A 23,487-nucleotide genomic window follows, 5' to 3' on the forward strand; every position below is an offset into this window, starting at 1 on the left:
AAGAGGAATTTTTCTTGGACATTTCCAGTTTCCTCTACAATAGGAATTGAATTTACTAGACCTGTTGTTAAACTGGAGGAAAGATTTGAGTTCTTGTGATTACTTGTACCCTAATTTATACTTAGATTTCTTGAAAAAATCACTGAACATCCCTGTCGTCAAATTTTCTCGTCTTTAAAGTGGGTGGGTACATTATAACCCTCACGAAAATGAAGTCATTGTCTAGCTAACACCCATCCTTTCTTGAATCCTAGAAACAATAATCAAAACAACTCTGATGTAATTCATTCATAAAATCAAGAACAAACTTTATTTAACAAACTATGGCTGTTAATAACAAAAATATTAAATGTCACAAGGAAGATCAATGACTTTTTTGCATATTAAAGAAGTTTTAACCTGAGAAATAATTTGTAATGTGCAAGTTATTAAATTGATTTTTTAATCTGTTACTGTCAGACATTTAATTTTCCTTTCACCCTCAACCAATGACATGAACCATGGTACCCTGGAAATATCTGCATTCCTGAGGTGTTAGATCTGGGGCTACGAGTTGATGCAACTGTTCAAACAATATTCATGAATACATTTTATCAACCAATCCACACTTAGTGGTATACTGGATTGTACATATCTTCCATCTGAACACTGAATAATATTACATTGGTACCTTGAAAAGGCATTGTTGGAACATTTACACCATAGAATCAGCAAACAAATTATTAATAGTAGCTACTCCTCTGGCCCCCACAGGCCCAGAAGCTTCATCAGCACACTATTGCCCATGAAGCACTGTGACAGAAATCTTTTCCCATATTTGTTAAAGAAAACATTTGATAAGAGGAAGTGGTCTCTCAGGTTCTTACATGGTTCATCATGATAGACCCTTTAAGTACAAGGACACCTTGAATCATTTTTCAGATACAATGCTGTTGCTGTTCTGTTGATAAGTCATGTCCAATTCTTTCCAGACTGAAGTATGCCAGGCTCCCTTGTCCTTCACTGTCTCCCAGAGTTTGCTCAAATTCACATCTGCTGAGTCAGTGATGTGATCTAACCATCTCATCCTCTGCTGCCATCTCCTCTTTCTGCCTTCAATCTTTCCCAGCATCAGAGTTAGCTCTTTGCATCAGGTGGCCAAAGTATTGCAGCTTCAGCATAAGTCTTTCCAATGAATATTCAGGGTTGATTTCCTTTAGGATTGACTAGTTTGGTCTCCTTGCAGTCAAAGGGACTCTCAAGAGTCTTCTCCAGCACCACAATGCAAAAGCCTCAGTTCTTCAGTGCTCAGCCTTCACTATGGTCCAACTCTCACATCCGTACATGATTACTAGAAAAACCATTGCTTTGACTATATGGACCTTTGGCAACAAACTGATGTCTCTGCTTTTTAATATTCTGTCTAAGTTTGTTATAGCTTTCCTTCCAAGGAACAAACTTCTTTGAATTTCATGGCTGCAGTCACCATCTGCAGTGATTTTGAAACTCAAGAAAACAAAATCTGTCACTGCTTTCACTTTTTCCCATCTATTTGCCATGAAGTGATTGGACCAGATGCCATGATATTGTTTCTTTAATGTTGAGTTTTAAGTCAGCTTTTTCACTCTCTTCTTTTCCCCTCATTAAGAGGTCAGACATTAACAAGATCATAAAATGGACAGATTTTATTTTCAGGCCTTTTTGTCTCTCTAGTTCTTGGTTGGGGCTTCTAAGCCACCAAAAAAAAAAAAAAAAAAAGGCAGAGGAAGAAAGAACAAAAATCAGTCAGTTGGGTCACTTACCAGCTGAAAAATCAGTCTTTGAGAAATTGGGAGTCTTGGGTTCTTTGGAAGCACCCTTTCATGTGTAAACTCTGAACACTAGTGATCTCATACAAGCAGCACTGCCCCCAGACTGTGAAGGGCTTCACTTCGCAGAACAGAGCTGCTTCTAGTCTTCTCTCTCAGTTCAGTCGCTTAATCGTGTCTGACGTTTTGCGACCCCATGGCCTGCAGCATGCCAGGCTTCCCTGTCCATCACCAACTACCAGAGCCTCCTCAAACTCATGTCCATTGAGTTGGTGATACCATCCAACCATCTCATCCCCTGTCATCCCCTTCTCCTCCTGCCTTCAATCTTTCCCAGCATCAGGGTCTTTTCCAAGGAGTAAGTTCTTCACATCAGGTGGCCAAAGTATTGGAGCTTCAGCATCAATCTTCAGTCTTGTCTCTACAGACAACAATTTCCTGCAGGCACATTCTTCTCCCTACAGAGCAGCCAGGACTCCAGGCAGAGGGGGTTTAGCAAACACCTGGGGAGTATGGACAGAATAGGGAGGCCACCTTATCACCCCTCACAGGGCTATGTAAAGAAGGTATCAGCAAAAACTGCTGATTGCTTTGTCTGGAGGTTGTCTCTGTATTTTCATTCCTAATAACGTCCCTGATAGTCAATCGTTCTTTTCACATAAGACTGAAAGCTTGATATTAATAGTGTCTGACATCTAATCACCACATTTTGAGCGAATGAGTGAAAGAAAAAGTTGATAAATATATAAGAATGTACATTTTAATTTTCTCTTGTGGTTTCTGCTTTTCTTTAGCACATTCTTTTAGAGCCCTGAGAGGCAGCCTTCACTAAGGGAAGGTCACTTACTTCAGCTTCCTGGCCTCCTCATCAGCTGCCTGGACCTTCCTCACCCGCATCCTCTCTCTTGGTGTCATCTTCTGCACCTCAGACAGTGCCCGCAGGGTCTGCAGGTGAATCTTTTTATGCCTATAAGAATAAAGATTCCCACATGCAACCCATCCCAAACATGCTCAGAAAAATTAAACAAGTATTTTACAGAAGTATCATTACACTACTGAGATGGGAAAAAGATCTCAAGACTTGCCAAGCAGAAACTAATAAACTCTGGGTAGGCAATTAGCCAAGCAGTACTGTGGTTAATTGGCAATATTTTTAAAATTAGATTTCTGTTTAAAAGCAAATTTTGTACTTTGCAAATTTCTGCTCATTTCACTATGATTGATTTTCATAGTGTAGGATAAATTAGGATCTTGACTATTAAGGTGTAAATAATCATGCGGATAGGACACAAATTTAGAATTAGACAGGGTTGGAATCCCATCTCTCCCATTCATTAGCTCTGCATCCTTGAGCGAGTTACTGAACCTTTCTGAACCTGAGTTGTCTCATCTATAAAGTGAAGTGAAGTCACTCAGTCGTGTCTGACTCTTTGAGACCCCATAGACTGTAGCCCACCATGCTCCTCCATCCATGGGATTTTCCAGGCAAGAGTACTAGAGCGGGTTGCCATTTCCTTCTCCAGAGGATCTTCCCAACCCAGGGATCAAACCTGGATCTCCTGCATTGTAGGCAGATGCTTTACCATCTGAGCCACCAATGGGCTATCATGAGTATTACATGAGATAATGTGTATAGAGTGCCTGACACATAAAAGTATCTCAAAATAGTGCTATTATAATGTGCGTGCTCAGTTGCATTCAACTCTTTGTAACCCCATGGACTCTAGCCTGCCAGGCTCCTTGGTCCATGGGATTTTCCAGGCAAAAATACTGGAGTGGGTTGCTATTTCCTTCTCCAGGAGATCTTCCCAACCCAGGGATCATACCTGTGTTTCCTGCAGCTTCTGCATTGGCAGGCAGATTCTTTACCACTGAGCCACCTGGGAAGCCCCAGTACTATAATAGCTAAATGTTATTGAATATGCCCTGTCTTCTAGGCTTCACACAGTAGACATTTTTTAATATTTTATTTATTTTCTAATTGGAAGAAAATTGCTTTACAATGTTGTGCTGGTGTCTGTCATATAGCAATGCAAATCAGTCATAATTACATATATATATATATATGTATATATATATATATATATCCTCCCTCATAAGCCTCCCTCCCCTCCCCCAATCCCACCCCTCTAGGTAATCACAGAGTGATAGACTGGGCATTGTATGTTATATAGTGGCAGCTTCCCACTAGCTCTTCATTTTACACATGATAGTGTTGTATATATGTCAGTGCGACCTTCTCCATTCGTCCCACTCTCTCTTTCCCTTGCTGTGTCCACAACTCCATACTCTCTGTTTGTGTCTCCTCTCCTTTCCTGCAAATACGTTCATCAATACAATTTTTCCAGATTCCATATGTATGTGTTAATATACAATATTTGTTTTTCTCTTTCTGACTTACTTCACTCTATATAACAAGTTCTAGGTTCATCCACCTCCCTAGAATGGACTCAAATTCCTTCTTTTCATGGCTGAGTAATATATATACATACCACATCTTTATCCATTCATCTGTCAGTAGACATCTAACTTGCTTCCATGTCTTGGCTATTGTAAATAGTGCTGCAATGAACATTGTGGTACATGTGTCTTTTTGAATTGTGGTTTTCTCAGGGTATATGCTCAGTAGTCAGAGAAGGCAATGGCACCCCGACTCCAGTACTCTTGCCTGGAAAATCTCATGGGCGGAGGAGCCTGCTGGGCTGCAGTCCCTGGGGTCGCTAAGAGTCAGACATGACTGAGCGACTTCACTTTCACTTTTCACTTTCACGCATTGGAGAAGGAAATGGCAACCCACTCCAGCGTTCTTGCCTGGAGAATCCCAGGGACCGGGGAGCCTGGTGGGCTGCTGTCTATGGGGTCGCACAGAGTCGGACACAACTGAAGTGACTTAGCAGCAGCGTGCTCAGTAGCGGGATTGCTGCATTGTATGGCAGATTTATTCCTGTTTTGTTTTGTTTTTTTTTTTCATGATTTTAAAGAACCTTCACAGTGTTCTCCATAATGGCTGTAGCAATTTACATTCCTTCCAACAGTGTAAGAGGGTTCCCTTTTCTCCACAAACTCCCCAGCATTTGTTGTTGGTAGATTTTTTGATGATGGCCATTCTGGTTGGTGTGAGGTAATACTTCATTGTGATTTTGATTTGCATTTCTCTAATAATGAGTGATGTTGAGCATCTTTTCATGTGTTTATTGGCCATTTTTTTTTATTTTACTTTATTTTACTTTATAATACTGTATTGGTTTTGCCATACATCACCATAAATCCACCACAGGTGTACACGTGTTCCCAATCCTGAACCCCTCTCCCACTTCCATCCCCATACCATCTCTCTGGGTCATCCCAGTGCACCAGCCCCCCCAAGACTCCTTAAAAAAACTGGAAACAGAACTGCCTTATGACCCAGCAATCCCACTGCTGGGCATACACACCAAGGAAACCAGAATTGAAAAAGACACATGTACCCCAATGATCATCGCAGCACTGTTTATAATAGCCAGGACATGGAAACAACCTAGATGCCCATCCGCAGATGAATGGATAAGAAAGCTGTGGTACATACTGGCCATCTTTATGTCTTCTTTGGAAGAAATCTGTTTAGGTCTTCTACTCATTTCTCTTTTATTGCATTGTATGTTTTTCTGATTTTGAGTTATATGAACCACTTATACATTTTGGAAATTAATTCTTTGTCAGCTGTTTCATTTGCAATTACTTTCACCCCTTCTGAGGGTTGTCTTTTCATCTTGTTTATTGTTTCCTTTGCTATGCAAAAGCTGTTGTTTAATTGGGTTCCACTTGCTTATTTTTATTTTCATTACTCAAGGAGGTGAGTGAGAGATCTTGCTGCAATTTATGTCAAAGAGTGTTTCGACACTATGGTTTCTTCTAAGGGCCTATGTTTCTTCTAAGAGCCTATGTTTTCTAATATACTATGCTTCTTTTAAGAGCCTATGTTTTCTTCTAAGAGCTTTCTAGTTTCTGGGCTTACATTTAAGTCTTTAATCCGTTTTGAGTTTATTTTTGTGTATGGTGTTAGGAAGTATTCTAATTTATGTGTAGCTATCCAGTTTTCCCAACACCATTTTTTGAAGAGGCTGTCTTTTCTCCATTGTATATTCTTGCCTTCTTTGTCAAGGATAACGTGTCTATATGTGTGAGGGTTTATCTCTGCAATTTCTATGTTGTTCCATTGTTTTTTATTTCTGGTTTTGTGCCAGTACCATACTGTACTGAGGACTGTGGCTTTGAAGTACAGTCTGAAGTCAGGAAGGTTGACTCCTCCAGCTCCATTTTTCTTTCTCAAGAATCGCTTTGGCTATTGGGAGTCTTTTCTGTTCCCATACAAACTATAACAATTTTTCTTCTAGATCTGTGGAAAATGGCCTTGGTAATTTGATAGAAACTGCATTGAATCTGTAGATGGCTTTGGGTACTCTAGTTGTTTTCACAATATTCATTCTTCCAATCCAAGAACATAGTATCCCTCTCCATTGCGTCATCACTGACTTTGCTCATCAGTGTCTTACAGTTTTCTGCAAATAGGTCTTTTGTCTCTATAGGTAGGCTTATTCCTAGGCATTTTATCTGAATGCAAGGGATTTCTTTGTATTAATTTTGTACCCCACAACTTTACTAAATTCACTGACTAGCTCTAGTAATTTTCTGGTGGCATCTTTAGGATTTTCTATGTATAGCATCATGTCATGTGCAAACAGTGAGAGTTTTATTTCTTCTTTTCCAATCTGAATTCCTTTTTTTTCTTTTTCTTCTCTGATGCTGTGGCTAGGGCTTCCAAAACTATACTGAATAACAGTGAGGAGCATGGGCATCCATGTCTTTTTCTTGATCTAGAGGAAATGCTTTCAATTTTTCACCATTGAGAGTAACATTTGGTGTGGGTTTGATGTATACAGCCCTTATTATGCTGAGGTAAATTCCTTCTATGCCAATTTTCTGGAGAGTTTTTTTTCTTTATCATTAAGGTGTGTTGAATTTTGTCTAAAGCTTTCTCTGCATCTACTGAGATGATCATATGGTTTTTATCTTTCAATTTGTTAATATGGTGTATCACCTTGATTGATTTGTGTGTACTGAATCCTTGTATCTCTGATATAAAACCCACTTGATTATGGTGTATGAATACTTTTAAAGTGCTGCTGGATTCTGTTTGCTAGAACTTGGTTGAGGATTTTGCATCTGTGTTCATCAGAGATTTTGGCCAGTGATTTCCTTTTCTGTGTGACATCTATGTCTGATTTTGGTATCAGGGTGATGGTGGCCTTGTAGAATGAGTTTGGGAGTTTTCCTCCCTCTGCAATTTTTTGAAATAGTTTGAGCAGGATATGTGTTAGCTCTTCTCTAAACATTTGATAAAATTTGACTTCAAGACATCTGGCCCAGGAATTGTGTTTGTTAGAAGATTTTTAAGTCAGAGTTTAGATTTCAGTGCTTATGATTGGTCTGTTCATATTTTCTATTTCTTCCTGGTTCAGTCTTGGAAAGTTATACTTCTGTCAGAATTTGTCCATTTCTTCCAGGATGTCCATTTTATTGGCATACAGTTGCTCATAGTAGGCTCTTAGGATCCTTTGTGTTTCTGTGTTTTCCATTGTAAACTCTTTTTCATTTCTCATTTTATTAATTTGAGTCTTCCTTTTTTACTGGTGAGTCTGGCTAATGGTTTGTCAGTTTTGTTTGCCTTTGGAATGAACCCGCTTTTAATTTTATTGATCTTTGTTATTTTCTTCATTTCTTTTTCATTTATTTCTGCTCTTGTTGTTGTTGTTCACTCAGTCATGTCTGACTCTTTGTGACCCCATGGACTGCAGCATGCCAGGATTCCCTATCTTTCACTGTTTCCCAGAGTTTGCTCAAACTCATGTTCATTGAGTCCAAGATGCCCCCTTCTCCTCCTGCCCTCTATCTTTCCCTGTCCTTAATATGTCTGCTCTGATCTTTATGATTTCTTTCCCTTACTAAATTTGGGGGGGTTTTGTTCCTCTTTTTCTTGTTGCTTTAGGTGTAAGGCCAGGTTGTTTATTTGATGTTTTTCTTGCTTTCTGATGTAGGCTTGTATTGCTACAAACCTCCCTCTTAGCACTGCTTTTACTGCATCCCATAAGTTTTGAGTTGTTCTGTTCTTATTGTCGTTTGTTTCTAGGTATTTTTAAAATTTCCTCTTTGATTTCTTCAGTGACTTCTTGGTTATTTAGAAGTGTACTTTTTAGCCTCCATGTGTTTTTGTTTTTTACATCCGCCCCCCCCCACCCCGGTAATTGATATGTAATCTTATAGCATTGTGGTTAGAAAAAATGCCTGATATAGTATTAGCTTTCTTAAATTTACCAAGGCTTGATTTGTGACCCAAGAAATAATTTACCCCAGAGAATGTTCCAGATAAGAAACTGCTACTGCTTTTGGATGGAATGTCCTATAAGATATCAGTTAGGTCTACTGTGTCATTTAAGGCTTGTGTTTCCTTATTAATTTCTGTTTTGATAATCTGTCCATTGGTGTTAGTGGAGTGTTAAAGTCTCCCACTATTATTGTGTTACTTATTATTTCCTCTTTTATAATTGCTACCATTTGCCTTATGTATTGGCGTGCTCCTATGTTGGGTGTATATATATTTATAGCTGTTATAATTTCTTTTTGGATTGATCTCTTGATCCCTTCACTATTATGTAGTGTCCTTCTTTGTCGCTTCTTTGTCTCTTTCTTTTGATTTCCATTTGCATGAAATACCTTTTTCCAGCCCCTCACTTTCAGTATGTATGTGTCCCTAGGTTTGAAATTGGTCTCTTATAGACAGCATATATAGGGGTCTTGTTTTTGTATCCATCCAGCCAGTTTGTGTCGTTTGGTTGGAGCATTTAATCCATTTACAATGTAAATGAATTAATTATTGATATATATGATCCTATTATTTCATTGTTTTCAGGGTTGTGTTTTTTTTTGTTTTTTTCCCCTTGATAGGTCTTTTCTTTTTCTTGTGTTTCCCGATAAGAGAATTTCCTTTAGCATTTGTTGTAAAGCTGGTTTGGTGGTGCTTTTGATTTCTCCATCAAATCTAAATGAGACTCTTGCTATATAGAGAAATATTGGTTGTGGGTTTTTTTCTTTCATCACTTTAAGTATATCCTGCCACTCCCTTCTGGCCTGTAGAGTTTCTGCTTAAAGATCAGCTGTTACCCTTAAGGGGATTCCCTTGTATGTCATTTGTTGCTTTTCTCTTGCTGTTTTTAATATTTCTTTGTGTTTAATTTTTGTTAGTTTGATTAATATGGGTCTTGGCATGTTTCTCTTTGGGCTTATCCTATATGGGACTCTCTGAGCTTTTTGTACTTGGGTGGCTATTTCCTTTCCCATGTTAGGGAAATTTTCAACTATAGTCTCCTCGAATTTTTTCTCATATCCTTTCTTTAATCTTCCTCTTCTGGGACCCCTTAATTCGAATGTTGGTACACTTAATGTTTTCCCAGAGGTCTCTGAGACTGTCCTCATTTCTTTTCGTTCTTTTTTCTTTATTCTACTCTGCCTCAGTTATTTCCATCATTCTTTCAGTTCACTTATCCACTCTTCTGACTCAGTTATTCTGCTACTGGTTCCCTCTAGCATATTTTTTATTTCAGTCATTATGGTGTTCATCGTTGATTGTCAGGCCACTGCCCACACTTTCCTGGGAGCCTGTGCAGTCTGGCATTGCCAAGGAACCCTCGAACTGGGGCCAGTTTCCCTGGAAGAACACATGTCCTGCCTCAGGCTGTAGCAAATGCCCACAGGCCTCTGCCACTACAGGCACTCCCCACACATCCCAGCTGTGTCTGCTGTACCTCTCCTATTCCCCAGCCTGACTGAGCAAGGGAGCCCTGAGCTTTCTTTCTCCTTTGTTTCTTATCGGTCCCCATGTCTTCTCAGTCCGTGCCTCCATTTTAGTTCTGGGATTTGGGATCACCTTTACTGCCGTTGCTCTCAGTCCTTTTCTGGGCAGATGGCCTAGTCCTCTTCATTTGTTTGGCCTTTTCATTTTTAGCATCCTCCCTCATCTGCCACATATTTCTCTTTTAATTTTGTTTAATTCACCGTGTTTGGAGTCTTCTTTCCTCCGCCTGCAAGGTTCTCATTCCTATTACTTCTGCCTCCACTGGGTGGGGGCAGACCAGTGCCGTGTGAAGGTCTCCTGTTGGCGGGGGGCTGGTGCCTGTGTTCTGGTAGGCGGAGCTGGATCCTGTCTCTCTGAAGGGCAATTCCATGTCCAGTGGCATGTTTGCGGGAGTCTGTGAGCTCAGTATGCCTTTGGGCAGCCTCCTGTCTGTGAACAGGTAGTGTTGTGCTCTTGTTTTGCTAGTTGTTTGGTGTGATCGTCTGGCACTGGAGCTTGCTGGTCTTCATGTGGGGTCAGGTTTTAGCATTGAGATGGACACCTTTGGGAGAGCTCTTGTTGATTAATATTCCATGCAGTCAGGAGCTTGCTGTTGTCCAATGTTCCAGACTCAGTCTTCCACCTTGGAAATTCAGACTCAAACCCTGGCTGGAGCACAAAGGCTCCACAAGCCACATAGCACAGAAGAGAAAAAGAAAGAAATAGAATAAATATCAAGCAAACATACAAACAAGCAAAAAGAATGGATGGACAAAAACCCATGACAAATGGTAAAAGCAACACTAAACATACAGGAACACACAATGAAACTCACACAAAGAAGAAAGAATAAAAAGAGGAACCAACAAAGAAGAGGCAATCAAACCAATAAACAAACATACAGATGAAAACAAACACTAAAAACTAGAGTAGCAAAAATACAAAACCAAAAACACAGGGGAAAATACAATATAATGAAAAACTACTGTAGAAAAAGGGAAAATACAATAAAATAATTTTTTAAAGCATTAAAAAAGGAAAAAGTAAGTAAAAACAAAAAATTAATTAACTAATAAAAAAATGAACAACAACAGACTGAAATGAAAAAATAAAAAAGGCAGAGAGAGTGGTAGTAAGAAGAATATTTTCCTATGGCCTCACTTGTCCTTGCCACATAGTGAGCTCCAGCCAATTTGTCTACTTAGAAAGTCCTCTAATATTTCTAGGAAGGTCTCTGGACCTGTTGGCACTGTGGAGTCAGCTCAGACTCGGATCTGGTCTTACTCCAGCTTGTACTTGCTTCCAAAGTCCACTGCTGCTGCTACTGCTAAGTCACTTCAGTCCACAATTGCCCCCAAAGTCCACAATTACCACCAAAGTCCACAGCCTCAAGCTAATTGCGGGGATTTAACCTGCTGCACCTGCAGCTACAGAAGTGAATTCCCTTCTTCTTCTTTGGTCACACAGCTCCTCATGTTCAGCATTGGTTTTGGCCCCACCTCTGTAGACCACATTCCATTGTTTGTTCCCAGCCCAGACAGTGAAAGTCGCTCAGTCATGTCCGACTCTTTGTGACCCCATAGACTGTACAGTTCATGGAATTCTCAAGGCCAGAATACTGGAGTGGGTAGCCCGTTCCCTTCTCCAGTGGATTTTCCCAACCCAGGGGTCAAACCCATGTCTCTTGCATTGCAGGCAGATTCTTTACCAGCTGAGCGACCAGGGAAGCAAATACAGCAGCTACACAGGGCTCACTTGCTCAGTTGGGCTGGGGAGCAGGAGAGGTACAACAGACACAGCTGGGATGTGTGAGGAGTGTCTGTGGTAGAGAGGCCTGCAGGGATTTGCTACAGCCTGAGGCAAGTAACATGCTCTCCCAGGGGAATTGGCCCATGCATGTGGGTCCCTCGGCAGTGCCAGACTGCACAGGCTCCCAGTAAGGTATGGGCAGTAACCTGCCTGCTCACAGCTTGGCAGCAGTTGCAGCAGCCTTCACACCCACTCCTGGGGTCACGGACTGCAGCAGTGGCCCATCCTGCCTCTGGCAGTTATAAAGGTGGTGTCCTGCCATCTGCAAGTGTTTGGAGTTAGAAAGTCTCTTGTCTCTCTGGCTGGCCCAGGCTTTCCCCTGGACTCCCTCAACTGTGTTGTAGTAGCCCCTCAGTCTGTCTTCATTGCAGTTAAACCTGTCCTCTTCCTGGAGCCTGACTCCAAAGACTGAGCCTCAGCACCCAGCCCCGACTCACCATGGCAGGCATGCAAACAAGCATCTGAGACTGGGAGGTACGGGTCGGCGCTGATCCCTGTGCTGAATTCTCTCTCCTTTGCCTTCTGCTCACCTGTTGCTGTGCTCCCCTCTGAGGTTCTGAAGCTGCCCCCATTTCCCTCCGCGAGGGGGTTTCCAAGTGTGTGGAAACTTTTCCTCCTTTATAGATTCCTCCCTGAAACACAGGTGCTGTCCTGATCCCTCTGGCTCTTTTTTTTTTTTTTTTCTGATTTCTTTTGCTCTACTCTGTTACATGGAGATTAGCTTAGAGGTCTTCTGCCAGTGTTCAGTAGATGTTTTGTAGGAGCTGTTCCACATACAGATGTATTTTTTATGTATTTATGGGGAGGAAGATGATCTCCATGTCTCACTCCTCTGCCATCTTGAAAGTCCCCCCTCCCCAGTAGGTATTTTCATGGCATAGTGATTAATTGCGTGGTTAAGAACATTCACTGGGTTCAAATCCTAGCTCTTAAAGTGAAAGTGAAAGTCACTCAGTCGTGTCTGATTCTTTGCAATCCCATGGAATATACAGTCCATGGAATTCTCCAGGCTAGAATACTGAGTGGGTAGCCTTTCCCTTCTCCAGAGAATCTTCCCAACCCGGGGATAGAACCCAGGTCTCCCGCATTGCAGGTGGATTCTTTACCATCTGAGCCACCAGGTAAACCCAAGAATACTGGATTGGGTAGCCTATCCCTTCTCCAGTGGATCTTCCCAACCCAGGAATTTAACCAGGGTTTCCTGCATTAGGCTACATGCTATATGCCTTTAGACAAGTTACTCAAGCTCTCTATGATCATTTAAATTATGACCAACCTAGGTAGAGTATTCAAAAGCAGAGACATTACTTTGCCAACTAAGGTCCGTCTAGTCAAGGCTATGGTTTTTCCTGTGGTCATGTATGGATGTGAGGGTTGGACTGTGAAGAAGGCTGAGCACCGGAGAACTGATGCTTTTGAAATGTGGTGTTGGAGTAGACTCTTGAGAGTCCCTTGGACTGCAAGGAGATCCAACCAATCCATTCTGAAGGAGATCAGCCCTGGGATTTCTTTGGAAGGAATGATGCTAAAGCTGAAGCTCCAGTCCTTTGGCCACCTCATGCGAAGAGTTGACTCATTGGAAAAGACTCTGATGCTGGGAGGGATTGGGGGCAGGAGGAGAAGGGGACGACAGAGGATGAGATGGCTGGATGGCGTCACAGACTCGATGGACGTGAGTCTGAGTGAACTCCGGGAGCTGGTGATGGACAGGGAGGCCTGATGTGCTGCGATTCATGGGGTCGCAAAGAGTCGGACACGACTGAGCGACTGAACTGACTGACTGACTGACCTATTTTATAGGGTCACTTTGAGGTTAAATGAGCTAATTCAGGCAAAGAGCTTATAACAGAGCAAAGCATATAGTCATTACCTCTGAAAATGTTAGCCACTATTATTCAAGAGCCTCTTTCTTCAGTTAAAGTAATGTGCATATATTAAATGTACTGAAAGGTCTGCAGCCACATTCTTAATGGCATTCGGCTTGATTATAGCCCAATAGTGGAATGCCTTTTGCACTCAACTCCCTCCTGAAGAAACACTATGAGGAAATTTTAATGATTGCTAGGCAGTTCTCATTCTTCTGGAATATAGTTTGGACCAGAACCTCCAGGGGCCATGCAGTTTTCAGGAATACATATGCCCTTAGTCTTTGTAAGACCAAAAAGAACCCTCAAAACAGAGTCATATATCTTGAAAATAACAGTGACAATTTGAAATCAATATCTCATAATGTGAAAGACCACCCAAAGAATTGGATTTGAGCACACTAAAATTGTAAGCACAGTCAGGCAAACTGTTTCACAATTACAGCGCAAATTGATAGCTAAATTAAGTCCATTATTCCAGGTATCTACTATTCTCACGTATCCTGTTAATAAAATAAAATGAGAAGTTCCAAGCATTCTTGAAAAATTAGGTAGTAACCCAAAAAAACTAGGTTACAGGAGCATGCCTAAAGATATACCTCTTAAGGTACAGGGTATTTTAACTGGAAACCATGCAGTAAAAAATGACTGAATACCTTTGATGGACCTGTTCCCTCAGTTTGAATGTGGATATGGAAGACAAACATAGCACAGTTGAGAATCCACTGGACTGGGAGATAGAGAAGCATATTTGTGTAATTTGGCCTTGAAGATCATGCTGACAATGGCTAATGTTCTTACTTCACAGCCTTGCACAGCTCTGGGAGGGACTGTCACTCTCATTGGGTCCTCACAAAATTAGATATAGTTCTGGTAGCGAAATTATAGATTTGGTCTTGTGGTGCCCTTTGGATTTGTGCAGTAACAGCCTGCAGAGCTGCACAGGGCTCTTCTGACATAAGCTAGTATTCTGGGCTCTTGTAAGTTATGGCATAGGAACTCTGAATCAGGCAGGAGAGAGAAATATGAAACACACATTCTGTAGTTCTTATGTACATCTCAAGAAAGTAAATTCTGGCTTATTTTCAATCGTCCCAAGACTCCACAGTGTCATCTTTTCAATAGATACTCTGCCAGTTCCTGTTAAACAAATAATATGTGACACCCATTTATGCTTAATCTGAATGTTCATAAGCATAACTGTCACTAAATGCTTGAAAGATAAATTTCTTTATATACTTACAGTGCAACTGCAGAGCTACCCTGCAGATCTGTAAGCTTTGTAGCTTTGTAGAGGTTTAAACTTTTATGGTTTGTAGAGGTTTAACCTTTTATGGTTTCAATTTGCTACCACCTGGGGCAAAGGGATTTGAAACATCAAGTTACTGAAGCGCCTTAATTTTTTGGCAAGACTTAAGTGAATTCTAGGATACTCCATGCAGTCAGCTTACCACTAATAGATTTTTTTAAGATAAATGCATTTAACATTTATACTCAGTAGGCTTTTTTTAAATAAAGCAATTACTTACACAGCATTAATTATATAAGCTGCCTCCTCCTGACTATTCAAATTCTTGTCTTCCAGGGCCATTTCTGAATACCGACACATCAGGTCCTGAAAAAGAACAGTCATAACATGCCTTAAAGAATCCTCTTCAGGGATGAAGAGGCATAAAATGACCAGGGGCCTTTTCTGATGTGTAATACTATTGACCGTGTCTGAGGCTTGAAATCAAACCCACCAGTAACATTTTTCTTCCTGTAAAGGGTTTAAAACATTACAGAGCAGCTCCTATGGGGTCAGGCCCCTGCCCACCTCTCTAACCTCATATTGCTCAGCCTGCTCTCTCACTTCCAGTCACAAAGACACAGATAGGCCTTTTCTCAGCTCCAAGAACACACAGCTTTCTCCCACCTCAGGGCTGTTAGTGGACAATGTCTTCACTCCCAGTGAAACCAAGCAGAAACCTGTGGGGCTCCTGGGCAAGAAAGTCTTTCTGTGTCACCTGTTTCTCATTTACAGGGAATAGACTCAGCCTCCATGACCTTCCCTGATTCCAAAGGGCAGGTTCAAATAGCTGTTGATCAGCGAAGGGAGGGGATGCAGAGACAAGGGAGGAGTAGGCAAAAAACAACAGTGCAGCCTTGGGGCAGAGTCCTGGTTCCCTTCGAGGGATGCGTATAACAGTATCTCTGAGCTCTTCTGCAGAACTAAAATCCTGAATAAATGGAAGATGTTAACTACTTGAGGAAGCATTCCTCATTCCACAGAGAAGGTCACAGTTTGGTAATCTCAGGGACCACAGAAGCTCATCAGGAGATCACTTGAGACCAGACTAAAGGAGTGAAGGCCCTGCACACACCCTGACCCTTATCAGTAACCCCACCCTTGAGCCTTTGCTATAAAGTGAAAGCGAAGTCGTTCAGTCTGACTCTTTGCGACCCCATGGACTGTAGCCTACCAGTCTCCTCTAACCATGGGATTTTCCAGGCAAGAATACTGGCTGCTGCTGCTAAGTCACTTCAGTTGTGTCCGACTCTGTGTGACCCTGTAGATGGCACCCCACCAGGCTCCCCCATCCCTGGGATTCTCCAGGCAAGAACACTGGAGTGGGTTGCCATTTCCTTCTCCAATGCATGACAGTGAAAAGTGAAAGTGAAGTCGCTCAGTCGTGTCCTACTCTTAGCGACCCCATGGACTGCAGCCTACCAGCCTCCTCCGTCCATGAGATTTTCTAGGCAAGAGTACTGGAGTGGAAGAATACTGGAGTAGGTTGCTATTTCCTTCTCCAGGAGATCTTCCCCACCCAGGAACTGAACCTGGGTCTTCTGCATTGTAGGCAGACGCTTTACTGTCTGAGCCACCAGGACCCCTGGATTGGAACACACAGTTTTGAGGGCATGAGCCCACCGTGTCCCCCTTTGTCTGACAAAGCAATAAAGCTATTCTTTCCTACCTCACCCAAAACTCTTGTCTCCAACATTTGATTCAGCACTGGTGCACAGAGGCCAAGTTTCAGCATCACCAGGGCCAGGACTAGGGTAAGAGGGCACTCACCTCTCAGGTGCTAATTTAAGGGGCAGAAGAAACTCAGTAACTAAGATAAATAATATTTTAATACAATAATTTTTTTTTAATTAATGACAAAAAGCCTTGGAGAATACAATATCAAACCCAGTCCTGAACTTGCACCATTCCACTTCACTTTCTTTTCAAGCTGACCTTAGGTCTACTTGCCAGCAAAACCAATTTGCTAACACCAGATTGTGGTGCAGGAAAGTACAGTGTTTATTGCAGGGTGCCAAGAAAGGAGAATGGGCACCTAATATTCAAAAGACCCAAAAGCCCTGATAGCTTTTAGGGAAGGTTGGTTTTTTGTTTTTTTTTTTTCCCAAACTTTAAATTTGTATATTGGCATATAGCTGATTAACAATGTTGTGGTAGTTTCAGGTGAACAGTGAAGGGACTCAGCCATACATGTACATGTATCCATTCTCCCCCAAACTCTACCTCCATCCACTCTGGCACATAACTTTGAGTAGAGCTCCATGTGTTACACAATAGGTCTTTGTTGGTTATCCATTTTGAATATGCAGTGTGTACATGACATTAGGGAAGGTTTTTTAAAGGCAACATTTGGGGTGAGGGTTGCAGCTCACAGACTTTCTTAGGATTGGTAGATGGTGAGGTGACAGGTAGGGTGGTGTTTTGGAAATCTTAATTATCAACCAGTCTGAGGTCTACATACTGGTGGTCATCATATAGTTACCACCTGGGTAGGGGGTCTTAGTTTCTGTAGAACAACTCAAAGGTATGCAACACATCATCATATATATCCCTTGGGGGAAGACCTAGGATTCACGGAGCTATTGTTTAGGCTATCCTACTTTTCTTGTTTGACTGCTTTTCTTTTGTTTCTGCATTCCCTCATTTCTCTAATTAGTAATGGTTTGAGTCTGCATTTTGGAACTCAGGGAAGAGCTGCTGCTGCTGCTGCTGCTGCTGCTGCTGCTAAGTTGCTTCAGTCGTGTCCGACTCTATGCAACCTGATAGACAGCAGCCCACCAGGCTCCCCTGTCCCTGGGATTCTCCAGGCAAGAACACTGGAGTGGGTTGCCATTTCCTTCTCCAATGCATGAAAGTGAAAAGTGAAAGGGAAGTTGCTCAGTCGTCTTCTACGCTTAGCGACCCCATGGACTGCAGCTTACCAGGCTCCTCCGTCCATGGGATTTTCCAGGCAAGAGTACTAGAGTGGGTTGCCATTGCCTTCTCTGCAGGGAAGAGCTAAGAGACTAAAAAAGCCTTTTTCTACCATAGCAGTGGACATGGAGGGACTTTCATCCCTGGGAAAGCTCTGCAGTGTCCTGCTTCATTTTAGCTTCACCTTAATCCTAGCCTTGTTGGATCCTGTCCTTGAAATTTTGGTACTTTGCTACTATGGATTTTTTATTAGCATCACTTTGGATTTTTTAAACACTGCATTACAACACAGTTTATCTTCATTACTGAGTTTTGGGCATCCTCTTTAATTTTGCATCAGGGCAAATGCCTCATTTGTCTCACCCTATTCCCAGGGAATCTATTGGTTACCTTGTGAATTGTTTGTTGGCTCACATACCCTTCATTGTGGTTTTGATCACAATAACCAGCCTCTTAGAAGTCTGCCCTCAGACAAGAGGACAGCTATGTTCAGGGAGAGCTACAAGCAGCAGGGAGTTCCTACCACCTCCCCTTCCTGTCATGCTCATCCCACATCTTTAGGGGTTCCTCCTCCAGGGAATATCACCTAAGTCAGAGCTTTGTAGCACCCACTCCATGTGATCCCAACATTCTCACTCAGGCTTCTGTAAGGCTGGCTGCTTCTCACTGTCTCACTGATGTTACAATGTCAACCTGCTCCTTCTCTGGCCAACAAAGCCTTTCCTTTACTGTATTTCACAGCATCCTGTTTTCTTTCTTCTTAGTGCTTCTGATAGTTTACAATTATTTTATTTACTTGCTTACTTTTACCCGGTTATTGGATCCTCTTACTAGTAGTCAAGCTTCAAAGGACAGAAGCCATATCTGTGCCTGTCATTTAACCAACCTCCCCCCCCAGCCCTGGACTGTCAGCACAGTGCTGGATGCTCAACTAACAACTGCACATCAAGTCAGCATCCTTGCTTCCTGTGGACTGAGAACTGGATACTGATGGAAAGGCGTGCCCATTTGTGAAGGTGAATGACTGCTTTGTGGGTCCACTTAAAATTATTCATAAAATTAAAGGCAATCTGCCTGAGGGATTTGGATTATAAAAGCCTATAAAACTAAAACAAACAAAAAACCTCCTGAGAGGCTTTCATTTTCTGTTTTCTTACCATGAAGGCAGATTCTCTGCATCAGAATGTCTAACCTTCAGGAAAACAAAATAAACTCAGCTAAGCAATAAAAAGTATTATTAGGATATAAAATAAAGGAGTAGAATAATAAAGGCCTAATGAAACCTCCAGATTTTGCATCATTAGTAGTACATTGTTATACTAGCAGGAACACTCTTACAAAGTATCAAGGAAAGATTTGTGAGTCAAGAGTTCTAAGGGCGGATGTTGCTGTTAGGGAGAAAATTACACTTCTAACTTCTCATATCTGGGGCACCAGGGAACTGGAGTTCATACACCTTCTTTGGCAAAGAGACTGACTACTAACAATTTCCCCCAGCTTTTAAAAAATGTCTTGTTTCTCCTTTCTGACTGATTCTTTAATGCAGCACATCTTCAAGTCCTAGAAGATATATAAATGCTAACATGTACTTCCCAGTACCCCTTTCATTTTAAATACCTGTAGTTGTTCATCAATGTAAGGAAGTTTTAGAATTTCTATTGCAGATGGTCTCAATGAAGGACACTTGTTCAACATGCTGTAATGTTTAAAAAGAAGATTATTTTTCAAATGAACTAAAATGTAAGTACAATTTAAAATTGTTTATGCAGCGATATATTTCTTTCTGTACCTTTCCATAATGGCATTCAGCTGTCTTGGGTATCTCTCAGGGAGAGAAGGAGTGTCTCCTTCAACAATTTTTAAAACAATGGATAAGAAATTGGAGCCAGTGAACGCATGATTCATGCAGCACATCTCATACAAAATGCATGCCAGGGACCTGAAGACACAGTCAAAGAATCTGAATGAGGAATAAATGTCCTCTTTTAAATTTGATCATCATACAAAGTACAAAACCTCAGATGTGCTAGGGCACTGGATGTGAGGCACTAACATACACTTTGTTTTCTACTTAAATACATGTTTATTTTAAAAAAAAAAAGGAAAAACTGAAAGAAGAAAGCACAAAATGCAAGTCTGAATGAACACCTTTTGTCAGAGGAGAGCAAACAATCCAACAGGAATATGCCTATACAGAGTAGGGACTCAATAAATATTTGATAAAGGTAGTAAGGAATCTTTGAATTAACCTCTTTGAAGGAAAAATAAAATGCAGATAAATACTGTCTTCCTAAGGCAGTTCAGTTAGTGTTATATATGCAAAATGAAATTTAAATTTATTAGCCTAGCCTTCCCTCTAATGTGTGCCCAAGAATTTTGAAAAGGAAGCTGGCATCTTTATTAGTTTTCTAAATAGAATCCATTTGCAAATAGGGTGGGAGAGTGGTTGCCTGAAGCTCATATTAATGTGCATAAATTCTCCTTTTAGGAGTATGAAACAGAATATTAAGGTTCTAGATCAGTTCAACACTAATTTGTAATAACTATGCAAATCACTCATCTCTAAACCAGTAGAAAAATATTTTAAATAATCTACATCATTAAGAAAACTAAGGGGAGATTTCTGCCTGAACTTAGTGTTAGGAAAGAACTTTTCTCCTGAACAATGGGTTAATTTTACCTTCTGGGTATTTTGAATTATGTAACTAGCCAGGTCTCCCTTTTCTTATTAGTTGTTTGAAAGATCAGAAATAAATTTGCCACTGACCTTGTGTAAGCTGTGTTTTATGTAACTTTAAACATAAAAGGCAAAGTATATATCAATATATACATACATACATGAATACTGTCTTTTTAACCATTTTATGGGTGTTCAACAAAATGTGCGTTTGTAAGAAAATCCTGGATGCATACATTGAAAATGTTTCTGTTCCAGTCAATAATAACACTAAAAATGTTTAAATGATTGGTACTTTACATTTTACAAAACACTTTCATACAGATCTCAACAGAGACTCATAATTTCCCAGTGAAATAGAGCCAATAATATATTTTCCCCCTTTTGACATGATGAAACTGGCTCAGAGAAGTTAAATGACTTGGTTTAAGTTAAACTGACTCCTGAGTTAAGTATTTTTCTTTTCAAATCTGAGACTATTCCCATTATAGAGCACTAGAAATATGGGGATGTTAGGAGAAATTACATGATATTGACTAGAACTACAAGCTCAATGTCAACGTTATAAACTATGAAAATTATTTGAAGCTCAATAAATTTTCATCTATCTGTAAGACTATTAAATGGTATTTGGTATAGATGCACATATTTAGATTCCTATACCCAGAAAAACAATTTCTTTCAAATAAAGGTGAAAGAAACACATTTTTAGACAAAGAAAAATTGAGAAAATTCATGACAACAGGAAAGCACTAAAATCCCAAAAGGGAGTTCTTCCAACAGATGGACAATGATCCCAGGCAGAAATAAGAAATGAAAGAAGGAATGAAGAACACTGGAAAAAGTAACTTTTGAATACGTTTAATCAACACAAACTCAATAAAACAATATTAACTATCTTGTGGGATTTAAAATGACATAGAATAACGCTTTTGACAAAAATGATGCAAAATACAGAAGAGGGTAAATAGAGTTACAGTATCATAAGATCCTAACACTACTGGGAAAGTGGTAAAAGTAGTCATTTTTGTTGTCGTTTAGTCACTAAGTCATGTCTGACTCTGTGACCCTATGGATTGTAGCCCGACAGCCTCCTCTGTCCATGAGATTTTCCTGGCAAAAATACTGGAGCAGGTTGCCATTTCCTTCTCCAGGGTATCTTCCCAACTCAAGGACTGAACCCACGTTTCCTACATTAGTAGGCAAATTCTTTACCACTGAACCATCAGGGAAGCCCTGGTAATTTTTACTAGACTGTAGTAAATCAAGATTCTCTATCGTCTGAGTCACCAGGGAAGCCAAGTCAAGAATGCATATTTTAACTGCTAGAGTTACCACCTGAAGAATGGTAAAACAATGTATAACTGACAAGTGTAAAACTAACCAGTTACTAGAGGGAAAAAAATCAAACAATAAAAATTAAATTAAAACCAAAAAAGCAAGAAAGGACAAAAGAACATAAAACAAGTGAGATGTGAAGATTAAAAAGAAGACAAACTGTCATTAAGCATTTCAACATGATTATGTATATCAAAAAGGTCAAAAGACACTACAAACTACTAGAATTAACAATTGAATTTAGCAAGGTTGTTGGATACAAAGGTCATTTCTATAAACCTGTGACAAACAAATTTTAAAAACAAAATTTTAAATGTCATTTACATTAACATCACAAAATGTCAAATATGTAGGAATAAATTAAACACAACATATGTAAGACCCTTCATTATAGCCTTAGTACTCTGCTGAGAGAAATTAAAGAAGATCTTAAAAAAAAAAAAAAGGGAGGGATAAATTCACACTCTTGGATTGAGACATTCAATATTCTGAAGATATCAATTCTTCCCAGAAGATCTATAGATCTAATGCAATGTAAATCCAAATCCTAGCAGACTTTTTGTAGCTGACTCTAAAGTTTACATGGAATTACAAAAGGAAAAGGGTGGCCAAGGCAACTGAAGATGACTAAGTTTGGAGGTCCTGTATTACCAAACAGCAAGATTATTATGAAGTTGCATTTCTTATGAAAGTATGATACTGGCGAGGAAGAAAAAAATATAGCAGTGGAACAAAATACAGATCAAACCAGATCTGCACATAGTCAACTAGTTGACTAATGCAAAGATAAATGCACTGTGGTAGAGAGAAAGATGATCTTTTTAATAAATTATGCTAGGACAATTGAACATCCATACGGAAAATATTAGATATGAATGCCTCTCTCACATCATATTCAAGCACAGAAACCAATTAAAGGTGGGTCTAAATGAAAATCAAGTCATAAAATTTTAAGAAAAACAGGTAAACATCTGCCTGATCTTGGTGTAAGCAAAGATTTTTTTTAAGTAAAATGCAAAAAGCATGAACAATAAAGTTAGGGACTGATAAATGGACTTCATTAAAATAATAAACATCTATTCACAAAGTCACATCTGGGTTTCATGAAGACATAATTCTACCTGAGTCATACTTGATGAATGTATTGCGGTTATAAAAAGATGAGGAACTATCTGGCTAGATAGACCATGGAACAATTAGATTTGGAGGACAACGCGGTATCAATTTTGATGCAAAACTACTCCCCTTTTTTGGAAATCCTCTCAGCTACGCTGAATGCATGCTGCTTTCCATTTACCTGTTTTAGTTGGAGCTACTGACATGGGCTGCGCTGCAGCGCATGGAGACTTCCTTTACCAGCCCGTAACTTGTGGAAAGGGGTCTGCTCTGGTTCCAGCGCACCTATCTGGCATGGGAGTCAGCAAATGAAATATGAGCCAATATGATGTAGAAACTTTGATGACATTTGGGGCAAAAGATGTTTTGATTATCCTGTACCAGTTTTACAATCTATCTACTATGTATACTTTGTATTCTAATAACTATACATATATGTAGCTATATGTCTATGTTTTAATTTTCTCCAGTACCCCACTCCAGTACTCTTGCCTGGAAAATCCCATGGACGGAGGAGTCTGGTGGGCTGCAGTCCATGGGGTCGCTGAGAGTTGGACACGACCCAGTGACTTCACTTTCACTTTTCACTTTCATGCACTGGAGAAGGAAATGGCAACCCACTCCAATGTTCTTGCCTGGAGAATCCCAGGGACAGCGGAGCCTGGTAGGCTGCCGTCTATGGGGTCGCACAGAGTTGGACACGACTGAAGCGACTTAGCAGTTTCCAACCAGGCATATCTACATGGGAATAATTACATTATCTCAAACTTATCACTTCTATCCTTTTTGAAGGCTTTTTTCTTATTTGACTGCCAGGTCTTAAATAT

At 40.4% G+C, this 23,487-nt stretch overlaps 1 protein-coding gene across 22 annotated transcripts in view; it reads right to left on the bottom strand.

The window, feature by feature from the left end:
- Nucleotides 1-23,487, bottom strand: part of NEK11 (NIMA related kinase 11) — a 274,263-nt gene that overhangs the window by 148,447 nt on the left and 102,329 nt on the right. For all 22 annotated transcript variants that reach the window (XR_011251824.1, XM_069565902.1, XM_069565829.1 and 19 more), the window contains 4 exons: nucleotides 19,319-19,468; nucleotides 19,147-19,225; nucleotides 14,858-14,943; nucleotides 2,635-2,754 (listed from right to left, as the gene is read on the bottom strand). Coding sequence is in view for 21 of the 22 variants with exons in the window: in XM_069565902.1 (XP_069422003.1) it covers nucleotides 2,635-2,754; nucleotides 14,858-14,943; nucleotides 19,147-19,225; nucleotides 19,319-19,468 (435 nt within the window). In the remaining variant the exon portion in view is untranslated. The remainder of the gene's footprint in view (nucleotides 1-2,634; nucleotides 2,755-14,857; nucleotides 14,944-19,146; nucleotides 19,226-19,318; nucleotides 19,469-23,487) is intronic.

The sequence above is a fragment of the Ovis canadensis genome, chromosome 1, assembly GCF_042477335.2.
Source record: "Ovis canadensis isolate MfBH-ARS-UI-01 breed Bighorn chromosome 1, ARS-UI_OviCan_v2, whole genome shotgun sequence".
In the NCBI taxonomy this organism is placed as follows: domain Eukaryota; kingdom Metazoa; phylum Chordata; class Mammalia; order Artiodactyla; family Bovidae; genus Ovis; species Ovis canadensis.